The sequence below is a fragment of the Helianthus annuus genome, chromosome 10 (assembly GCF_002127325.2).
Source record: "Helianthus annuus cultivar XRQ/B chromosome 10, HanXRQr2.0-SUNRISE, whole genome shotgun sequence".
Taxonomy (NCBI): Eukaryota; Viridiplantae; Streptophyta; class Magnoliopsida; order Asterales; family Asteraceae; genus Helianthus; species Helianthus annuus.
Genome location: NC_035442.2, coordinates 17,243,927 through 17,255,467, shown reverse-complemented (window position 1 = coordinate 17,255,467; position 11,541 = coordinate 17,243,927). Strand labels below are relative to the sequence as shown.

Sequence of the window (11,541 nt, the reverse complement as noted above, 5' to 3'; positions counted from 1 at the left end):
ATTAAACTAAAAAATGTTCCATAATAGTAGTAACATCAATCAAAAAGCAAAAAAATAAAACCTTTCTATAAAAAAAAAACCTAAAGCATACACATGATTCAACCTTTAAAACGGAATTGCAAAAGGTTTGACGGTCTGATCTTCAAAGGTTTCAATGGCTAAAGTCCAAACTTTTCGATGGTCGATAGTTTGATCTTGGAAGGATTACTTATACGCAAGAAAATTGAATGGTTTTAAATTTTTAATGATTTTTAGTTTTTAGGAGACATACAAGGAACTAGGAATAGATGTGAGTTTGATGGTAGTTTTTTCAAGGTTCTGGTGGTTCTAAATCAATGCCCATGGGTCGGAACCGGAACCGACCCGGAACCTTTTATTGATGAATTATTAAACCCGTGAACCGACCCTTTCTAAAAGCAAAAGGTTCTGGTTCAGGTCGGGTTCAAAGTTCAGAGATTCTAGAACCTCATTTATGTTGTCACTTAATATGGTATTGAGTTTTTGAAAGTTGCATTGTGTATGCCTAACAAGGAAAGAAACAAGAAATTCTAATCTTCCAAAATACCCTTTTAGTATATATCATAATCATTATATTTCTTTTACATATATTGAAACTTGGTAATAAGTTAGTTGTTACTATGCATTCTTTCAACCTTTTTATCAGCAACTAAAGATAGGTTACTTCTTGATTCCATATTTCTTAGATTTACTTCATTGTTTTTTTTTTCCTTCAAGTTTTAATTGTTTGTTTGATTATATCATGCGGATCAACTTATCGACCTTAAGACAAGAGTATACACATCAAACATTTCTTAAACCGACGCAATACTATCGTACGAATGCACAAACCAAGTGTCACACTGCTTGATATGTATATTTCTATATATGTATGATTTGCAAGATTTGCAACTTGTACATACATATAAATTAGTTTCTCAGTTACATAAAGTGTGATATAAGCGACTATGTTTTCGCCCTTGTAGTACAGGAGCGTTAACCTGGTCTTTTATTAAACAAGAATTAAGAAAGAATCATATCTACATTTATAAATTATTATCAAATCAATCTGATGCCTCCAGGTAAAGATGGCCTCTTTCTGCCAAAAAAAAAAAAAAACACTCATCAGCAACTTATTTGAACTTTTTTTTTATTTTCGGGTCATAATTAATGCTTGCGGGTTTGATTCATTTGATGGTTAAATCCAGCATAATTACCGATTCGCAAGGGATTCTTGTCTATTGCCAAAGAATTGCCCAGTGATAAATGAAAGTCAAAAGCTCTGCATAATCAAGAAACTTAAAGCATCAAATCAAGAGTTTAAACGAATTAGGGAGCGTTTGGATTAGCGTGTGAAAACTACTTATTTACTTGTCGCGTTTTCACACAATAAGAAGTTGTTTTGAGGATGTTTGGGATGCTTATTTAAAAGGTTTATCTAATTATTAGATAAGCCGAGTTCGCTTAATAGCGCAATAAGCAGTTTTAATAAGCAATCCCAAATACCCTTGAAAAAAAAACGTGACAACGATAAAGTCAAAGGGTTGACCTTTTCGTGGGATGTTGGAAGAATTTGCACGCGATGGGCACGCTCACCGAGTGAAGTACCAAGGACGTGTGGTCGATTGTTAGTAGAAACTAAGACCTTTATATCTACAAGAAAATGGTAACAATTCTTCCACCTCAATCCTAGATGAATAACTAATGTTTTTCTTGAATTGCGTACTGTTTATAGATTCGACTTCTGCTAAAAATATGCTGTATACGGGTCTATGATCTGAAAATCTAGACTCCCCTCGAACATAAGACATTTGACGAAGCCCGTTACCATACCACAAGATACGATCGCACCTTCAAAAGGAAGAAAATGTATCAAGAATTCGAAAAGACGAAAATGAATGAGTCAATTCAGGTTAATTAAATAAAAAAAACTTTTGACAAAAGTAAAACATGTAAAAACTCTTAGTTGTATTTAGATACAAAAAAAAAAAAAAAAAAAAAAAATCTTAAATTTTTTTATTGAAATTATATAATTTGATTAAGCATATTTTCAAAAAAGTGAAATATAGAGAAAAAAACTATTCGGGTCAACTTGAACCGAGATAATGTTACCCGGGCTGACCCATATTCAGCCCGACCCGCCCATTTTGGCACCTTGTTTGCTAAGTTTACCATGCAGGAGTTCTTCGTTTTTCTTTAGGACGCGTATCATATCCTGCGTATCGATCTGAATTATTCGAATATTTATAAGTTGGAGGGAAGTATATACACCCTTCATTCCATCCTTGGAATATGCGCCCCCTCCTACGCTGTATCCGAAGCTGTAAACATAGAAAAGATAAAAACATTTCATGAACATAGAAACTTAAAGATTACAAAGTATAAAACTTTATTGACATTTATAAAATCCTGAACTTGCCTGGTCCTTTTCCAACAAAGCCCTCCAGTTTCGCATCTCGACCAAGGCCTTGGCTGACCGATATGAAAGGGCGATTCGGTAATTTAAGTCACCGAGCCATATGATTCGACTAGAGTCATCCAAAAGGAACAGTGTTAAGAATTCAAGTTTGAAAACATTATGAAATAAAATGGTAATATTAAATTATTAATAACTAGAGGTGGCAGTTTCCGACCCGTTTATTTTTGTAGTGACAAAAAAGTGTTTCTGAGTTGACCCGTTTCAATATATACTAAAAAACTACTCATTTTGACCCAAACTTGTTTTAACGTGTTACTTGACCCGCCCATTTTGCTACGTTTAGTAATAATATGAGGAGGTCTTACTCGTGGTCGAGAATTGTTTGAGGAGAGTTCTCGTCTCCTGTTTCTTGATCACGTGGAAACCGAGTTTTTCTCATGATCTCCATCACATCACAGTTTCTTCTGAGTTCATCTCCATCCTTTTGTCCGGATGTTAAGTGACTACATATGAAGCAAAAGCTTGTTTGGTGCAATGACATACTAATTGATATTGAACCCTGAAATAATTCAATAACACAAAAATTATGTCATTAGTATGTTTTCGTAACCGCACCGGTCATTGAACCAGTCGTCTTGCCGGTCCACATGTCGTTTAAAAACCGGATGATTTCGTATGTAATCCAAATACTAAAAATCATAAATATATACACATATATTAAATAAAAAAAAATATACAAGATAAAATATACCAGTATTATACATGAATTAAATAGGAAAAAGATGCTCAGTTTTATGGTATAATTTTATTAGGAAAATAGCAATATATATAAAAGTTATTTGAGTTTTAAAAAGTTGAATGAACTATTATCATCTGATAAAAAAAAAGTTAACATAACAGATAAATTCTTTCTTTTACCCCTTTGGGCTTTTACAAACTTCCGGTTATTACGAAATTACCATTGAATTAATCTTAACCATTAAATTGATTTAACAAATGACTCACATTGTTTCCTACGCTTTTTAGGTGAAATAAAATATGTAGCGAAACCCTCATTCCGACTCATAACTGGTTGGTTCAAATGGAAACGGTTTAAAAGTACTTCACGAGACAGATCATGTAGTCAATTTCCCAGTCCAACCAACCAGACCAGACCAGACCAGACCGAACCGCGACCAATGTTTTTATACAATCATCAAATAAATGACAATTTTTTACCTTGTTTCCAAGATAACCCATCAAGCCTCTACCAACACAAGACACCTTCATATTTCTCACATGGTCTCTTAAATCACTCTTCACCCATATAGTCAAATATATCCCCACCATTTGTTTACTAGCAACCAAACAATACTTATTATTATTCTCCACCACCTTATCTCTTTCCTCCGTCAAAAAATTCCCACAATACGCAACCGGGTCATAACTCAACCCACTATCCGAATCACCAGACCCATTATCCTCATCAGACGACCCGACACCCGGGTCATACCCACTGGGTCGGGTCCCAAACACGACCCGATCACTCACACTATATCTACTCTCAAATCTTGAATAGGGGATTGCCATGTCACTCCCGGTGAACCTCATGCTTTGACATTGTGATTGGAATGATAACCGACGGTTGAGGAGAGATGATGGGTCTTCGAGATCCGAATCGGATTCGACAAGCGGGTCGGGTGTGGGTGATGGGTTGTGGAATATTTCGGTTGTTTCGGGTAGAGTGTTGAGTGTTTTTTGGATGAGTGCTAGCCATTTTTTGGCTGGACCGTTGTCTTCGGTTCCTAGTACGTTTCCCGCGTTTAATGGGACTATTTCTTGAAACCTACGTGTCACAAAATGTGTCAGATTCTCATGTTACAATCAAAATCAATATTTTCATATCATTTTATTTTTCTTTCACATTTGTAATTTGAGGTAAAATATAAATAAGGGGAATTGGTCTGTAATAATCCCATCTAGACCTTATTGGCCATTAATAATCCCACCTCAGAATATTCCCCCCACCAGTCCCACCTTTCACCTATTTTTCCTACAATGGTCCCCCGTTAAAAAAACTTAACGGAGTTAAACTTTTTTCTAAATTACAAACAAATTTTTTAGGGCTTTTGATCAGAACGATGATACGAATCCATTGATGTACAACTTACTTCGAAATGGTGCTCCAAGTGATTTGATTTTGGTTAATTGGAAATTTAAACACCCGAATTGAAGCGCCGTTTTCATCGTTTGGAGCACCGTTTCGAGGCAACTTTTACATCAATGGACTCGTATCGTCGTTCTAATCAAAAGCCCTAAAAAATCTGTTTGTAATTTGGAAAAAAGCTTAACTCCGTTAAGTTTTTTTAACGAGGGACCATTGTAGGAAAAATAGGTGAAAGGTGGGACTGGTGGGGGGAATATTCTGAGGTGGGATTATTAATGGCCAATAAGGTCTAGGTGGAATTATTACAGGCCAATTTCCCTATAAATAAAGGATATAAAGTAAATAAGATTTTACAAGAAATAATGAATTAGTGTTTTGGAAGGAAATATATCTTTAAATATTTTTTAAGATTACTACACATATTTAATTGTGACAATTATAGTTATAAAAAGAGTTAAATGTCATTTTAGTCCATGTGGTTTGGGCCATTTTGACAGTTTAGTCCAAATGTTTCATTTTTCGCATGTGGGTCCAAAAAGGTTTTATCATTACCATTTTAGTCCACTGTGTTAACTTCATCATTTTTTTGTTAATGAGAAGGCAATTCGGTCATTTTATATGGCCGAATTACCCTTCTAGTTAACAGAATTACATATAAATGACCGAATCGCCCTCCTCGTTAACAGAAAAAATGTATGAAGTTAACCCAATGGACTAAAAAGGCAACGGTGAAACTTTTTTGGACCCACATGCGAAAAATGAAACATTTGGACTAAATTGGCAAAATGGCCAGTGGCGAAGCTTGACCTGAATGACCGGGGGGGGGGGGGTCGAAAACGTATATACCCAAAAATTTCTATAGAACCGGAGGTCGAAAACCTATATACCCAAAAATTTCTATACGAAGACTATATATATAACACTACTGAGCGAAAAGTTCGGGGGGTCGGACGCCCCCTCCCGCCCCTTCTATACTTCGCCCCTGAAAATGACCCAAACCACAAAGACTAAAATGACATTTAACTCTTATAAAAATTAATATTGTGTAATATATCTTTAAATATTATTTTTTAAGATAAGATTACTAGTACTATAACTCACCCAAGAACATAAATGTGAGCAGAAGGTGAAGTGTGTAACCAATCTTCAAGATTTAAGTCATTTGTAGGAGATTTTCCAGCCACATTCCAAGTAGCTACAAAGATCCTATTTCAATTTTGAAACCAATAATAAATAAATAAACTGAACCATAAACTATAAATAATCTTGATTTATATAGAAAAAAGTTGAACAAACAAACCTATAGTTATCAACATCCCTAACTTCTGCAAGATTCGGATCGATCTTGTTTGTCTGAAGATAATTCACGCTTCGTTTACTTGATCTTTCTGTTCATTTCTCAACAGAGGTGTAAGTATACAATTTTATCATACACTCCTATTGTTCTAAAATAATTCAATAAAATGAACATGTATATATAATTGTGTATATTTCCTACATTTACTCCAATTTTTTTTTATTTTTTTTAAATAATTATTTGTTTCATTCCAATCAATAGGGCAAAATACATAAGGATAGCAGATAAAAATGCAACAAACTCTAAATTAAATTGAGTTACTAGTAACTTGCTAGTCCAATCATTATAATGGTTTATATAGCTCATCAATAAAAGAAGAAAACTCAGATTTTAATAAATAAAAAAGGTGTAACAAGAATGTTTTTTTTATTAACCCGTGTGTGTATTATCTGGCAGACAATTATTTTAAGACGAAAAGAGTACAAAAACTGCTTTCGTAAATATGGTAAAATATGTGGGTGTGACAAGTCAGGTAACATCTAAAAAAAGATAATATTTATGTGTTAAAAGTTACTGGTCTGAAATACATGTTCCAAAACTTAAAAAAAAAAAAAAGAATTTCTTATATGATTTGGATGTTAATATGTTACAAATTTACAATATTATATATTATAACTTTTTTAGGTTTTGTCAATTACCATCTTCTTGTACATTACCTTGAATAAAAATGCTATAGTTTAGTAAGGAGTTTTATCAAAGTGGGCATTCGGGCTGTGGGTTTTCTCTGGAATAGTGGTGGGCAGGTCACCAGCAACATCTGCGTTCGTGGACATGGGTGACCTTTTATCATTGGGTTTACCCGAGTGATCGGGCTTTTGTTAATCGTTGAAAAAAAAGTTTTGTCAATTACAAAGACACATGACTGATTTTAACCTGTTTCACTCAAGCGTCGTCTAGTTTTAATTAATATTTTCTATTTTACGAGATTAACCTACTAGAAATAACATATCCAAAATATAAGAAACACATTCTGTATTTCTTATCCCTAAATTATGTAACATGTATTTTTTTTTTTTCTTTTGCATGCATCCACTTTGGATCAATATCCCTATCTATGATCAATAAATCATGTAAAATTTAATATAATAAAAAATTAAAATAACTTGATAAGTGGTCCAAAAGTAATAAATGTTTAAAAATAGTCTGAACTGTACCTGTTCTTGTGTTTCTGCTTTCCTTGATAGAACACACCTCTTTTTCAGAAAAATTGTTCCTCCATACTTCATCTCCACCTGAAAAAGGAAACCCAATAATTTAATATTAAAAAATATACACATGGTGATTGTCACTGTGCAATTAATTACAACACAAAAAAAGGATTTGAATTGACACATTTGCAGATCAAATGACAGATCTAGACCTGAAAATAAGAAAGAAAACAAAGAACAGATTTTGAGGAGCAAAGATGAACAGTTGTTTTTATGTCATTGAGATTCAATTCAAATTCCCACATGCCACTTTTGCAGATTATTAACATACTGTTATTCAATATTGATGTTGAAATAAAGCAAGCACAATAACAACAAGTCAACTGATGTTTCCATGTGTTATCACTTATGATAATATAACAGAAAAATGCAAAATAAATTCCAAAAATTCCAAAAAAAAAAATTAAAAAATGAGGGAATTCAAAAAAAAAAAAAAAAAAAAAAAAAGAGGAAATTCACATTTTACAATGATGAAATGATTACCTCCATAACTGAAATCATCTGCATGAAAATTTTCAGATTTGTTCTTCACATTGAACCATTTCTTGAGTGTTTTAGGCCATGAAACCTTCATTATGATCAGCATAAAGTCAAACTCTTCAAATTAAAAAAAAAAAAAAAAGTCAACAATAATACAATATAAAGTATAAACACAATCTTGATTGAAAAAGAACCTTGCTTTTCTTGCAGAATTCATCTCTCATTGCTTCAAAACCTCATAAAGATGAACACCCACTAACTTAAATGCAAAATAAACAATGGGTGTGAGAGTGAAACAAATATTTGATCAAAAAAGATTCATAAAAATTGAATCTTTTTTGTTTTGTTTGACTAATTGTGGGCTGAATCAATGTGTCTCAAATGAGACAAAGAAAGATGAAAGAGAAGAAAAGATTGGATTTTTATGAATGCCCAGAAAGTGTGTTGGATGTTAAGTTATAAATAGGGAAGAAAGTTGCAGTTTTTCTGCATTTTGGTTTCATAAAATGGAAACAGAGAGTCAAATCCAATTGGGTTTTCTTGAGGGTTGGTACCTATATGTATGTGTATGTGTTTGTGTGTTGCACACCTAGTAGTTGTGTTTGCAGGGAACAGAGGGAAAATGATGCAAATAACTATAGGCCAAAGTTCAACTGAATGTCATATATTTAGCTATATTGTGTGGCATTGGTATTTATTTTTTTAAAACTTTGTAGCATTGTTAATAAATACTTGACAAAGATAGAAGCGTTTAAACCGTAGTAGAGCGGTGTGATATGTCGGTTTGAAATTTATTCGGTTCCATCTATAGTTTGAAAAATCGGATTTAACGGTTTGATTGATGGTTTGGAACTTCATGTTAAGCAAAACAGTCGTTCAACCTTTTCTATTTATATTTTTTTAAATGATTACGTATTTAAATACATAACTAGGGTGATAATAAGCCGGCGGGCATCGATTTTTTCGTAATATCCGTGCAACGCGACAACAAAACGTTCTGTATCGTGTCAGTTCATTACGCGTAGGAAATTCGATCGTTATTTTTTTGGTTTGTTACGGTATCGTTATAGAATGAAAGGTAAATAAAAGGTTAAAAAGTCGATTTCAGAAAAAAGTTTATATCAAGATGTAGATAAAAATAGACACGTCTTTGAGGACATACTCGAAATTTATAAAAGAACGTGTATTAAAAGATTAAAATAGAAATAAAATAATTATACCACATAATTATAATCTTTTATACATTCTCATGACAGCGGTCTTGCTTTTTTTCCCTTTGAAGTAGCATAACTAATTTGGTAAAATAGAAAGAAAACCATCATTCTAATAAAATTTTCAAGAAAATACATTTTTAATAAAGAAATTCTATATATCACATTCTACTTTATAAAACTTACAAATTATTGAAAATAAAAGATTAAATGATTAAATAGATTCACAATTTCAGGCTTTTGTTTTGAGATGGATGTATTTGGACTTGGAATGGTTATGCAACATTAAGTGAATATTATACTATAGGGTTGTGAGCATTGCATGCCTTTCTTAAAGGCTTTAATTTATAGAAACTTAGTTTTTATATCAAGTCCATGCATGAAGAATGAGTGTTGGTTAAACACTTAAACATAGTTTTGGGATTTTGGGGAGATTTCATAGGTGCAAGTTCCTTAAATCTATCACTTTCTAATTAAAGAATGCAACAATTTATGCATGTTGCTTACCACTCTCCATTTCTTCAAGAACTTTGTCTTTAAAGAGCCAAAACCAATGCATGGTCCCAACCAACATCATAACTTTTGTTCAAGTCCATGCTTCTTTCCAAGAGTTATAACTTATATGTTAACATTATATATAATAAATAACATCTAAAAATACAAGTCGAGAAAGATTTATTACCTTGGATTTGAACTAAAGAGCTCTTGAAAGATAAGAAGCTTTCGGACCAGCTTGAAGACTTGTGATTATATTTGGATATAAGATCTGGTTGTATCACTAACCTTGACAAAGTTGACCCACAGCACAGGCCACAAAACACTAAGATCTCTAACAGGGTTGTGTTATCGATCTCTTATACGTTCAAGAGTTGCAATAGAAGTAATATGATATATAATATATAACACCTAAAATACAAGTCGTTATATACCCATTAACTACGATATTTAAACGTTTTTAGCTCTTAAAAGATAAGAAACTTTCAAGTTAGTTTAAAGACATGTGATTACATGTTTATATAAGATCTTGTCGTAACATGTTACAACATGTAGGGTTCCTAATCTATGACATAAGTCTACTTGCATTCACCAAGATCTCTTACTTGGTTCATGTTATGATCATTGTTTGTGTTGGACTTTCCTTTTGTTTCATCTACACTAGCTAGGTAAGACCAAAGCAAAATTTTGGATTAAGCTCATGGATGGTTTCTAAAAAACAAATCATGGTGCATGTGGCGAATGTGTTTTGTCTCCTAAACATATCTTATAGTATAGTTTAAACACATAAATTGATTTGTAAATAAATGGGAATCCTCCAACAAACCCTCTCATGTAGCCCACTACTCCTCTACTTCCCAAGTGAAGGTTCCACTAGCATTACAAGAAAGCTACTTGGTCTTATGTTAATGTGTTGTTTAAGGCATGTTCTATTTTATCTTAGTTGTCCTAAAATAAAATTTAGAAAAAAACAGCTGATAAAACCTTTTTAAATTTGCCATTTGTCATTTTATTTCTTCAACTTTATGGGTTTATATTTATTATTTTCCCAATGACAAATGTCATAACTATAGCATAGATCCCTTCTTGCATAACAGCTATTACTTGTAAAATAAAATGGAATAATTATTTAAAAATTGGTAATTGCATCTATATTTGGACCACTTTGGTATTTTGTCCCTTCAAGTTCAATTCTATACTTCTATCAGTCTATGAGTTATCAGTTTTTTTTTAAGTTATGTTAAAAAACAACTATTAAATGTGTTATATAACAGTTTTTTAATACTAGAAAATAATATAATAATAATTATGTATTAAATGATCTCTAGGTCAAGTGGTGGAGGGCTTGTATTTCTCTTGAGAGATGCAAGTTCGACTTCCACTTGGTGCAGAGTGAGGCACTGGTGGGCAATGATAGGAGACCCAGGGAAACCTGAGTTGGATCCTTGAGCCAAACATGTTTTACCGGTAATTTCACTGTCGTGCCTACGGGCGGGTGGGTTACCGGGTTTTCCCCGGAATTGGTGGTGGACTCGGGTTACTCTCGGAGTACTCCGTTTGTCCAGTGGGTGCCCCGAGAGTGCTCGGGATTGTCTGATTCGCATATAGTTTGAAATGTTAAGCAACATCAAAGTTATCTTTATTATTAAATTTATTCAAAATAAATGAAAAAATGTCCAGAGTGTTAAATACATGTATTAACAAAACTTTAGTTGTATACTAGTAAGACCATCCCCAAATCCAAATGCATTGCATTTACATATCGAAGGTGAGGTGGAGTATGGGTTTTAAAAAAGGTGTTTGAGGCCCGCCTACGCGTGACCCGTGGGGCCTCAGCGCCTCATGTCACCTTAGGCGCGCCTTTTCCACAAAGCGCAAATTTTGGGTTTTTTGGGTCTGAGGTAGGTGTCTTATGTACTTTGGGTGTTTTTATGCATCAAAGGGTTGTGCTATAGTTTTTTTTGGCTTATACATCTAGGTAAAATTATATATAAACCTTATTTAAAGCTATATTTTGGATTAGGGGTGCTAAAACCTATGGATATAATATAAAAAATTATATAATCTATTTGCACCTCGGTTACGAAAAGCCCACTACTTTTGCACTTTGCGTTTTACGCCTCGGTTTTAGACATCATTGCTTTTGTGCACCTCTCATTTTTTTAAAACCAAGGGTGGAGTGTAACATGGAAGAGATAGATGATGTAAAATCCTTGGCTAAATGGCGT

The 11,541-nt window shown here is 33.1% G+C and overlaps 1 protein-coding gene across 2 annotated transcripts; it reads right to left on the bottom strand.

Annotated features, from left to right (window-relative positions):
• Nucleotides 1-834: 834 nt before the first annotated feature.
• On the bottom strand, nt 835-8,271 carry LOC110884095 (type I inositol polyphosphate 5-phosphatase 4). Of its 2 annotated transcripts, none has more exons than XM_022131758.2 (12): nt 7,802-8,271; nt 7,611-7,695; nt 7,074-7,151; nt 5,863-5,950; nt 5,664-5,768; nt 3,635-4,241; nt 2,782-2,975; nt 2,417-2,525; nt 2,170-2,318; nt 1,547-1,848; nt 1,215-1,279; nt 835-1,096 (listed from the first exon to the last, which is right to left on the bottom strand). In XM_022131758.2, exons 1-10 carry the CDS (start codon nt 7,829-7,831, stop codon nt 1,626-1,628), a joined length of 1,668 nt encoding a protein of 555 aa, XP_021987450.1. In that variant the 5' UTR covers nt 7,832-8,271; the 3' UTR covers nt 835-1,096; nt 1,215-1,279; nt 1,547-1,625. The 2 variants fall into 2 exon arrangements, with proteins under 2 accessions (XP_021987450.1, XP_021987452.1); XM_022131760.2 differs by having other exon boundaries at nt 7,611-7,724; nt 7,802-8,255.
• Between the last annotated feature and the right edge of the window lie 3,270 nt (nt 8,272-11,541).

Coding starts and splice junctions, on each gene's coding strand:
- LOC110884095 (XM_022131758.2), bottom strand. CDS start 7,831: ATGAGAGATGAATTCTGCAAGAAAAGCAAG. Junction 7,696..7,801: donor AATTCTGCAAGAAAAGCAAG/GTTCTTTTTCAA, acceptor ATCATAATGAAG/GTTTCATGGCCTAAAACACT. Junction 7,152..7,610: donor AGATGATTTCAGTTATGGAG/GTAATCATTTCA, acceptor TTCCTTTTTCAG/GTGGAGATGAAGTATGGAGG.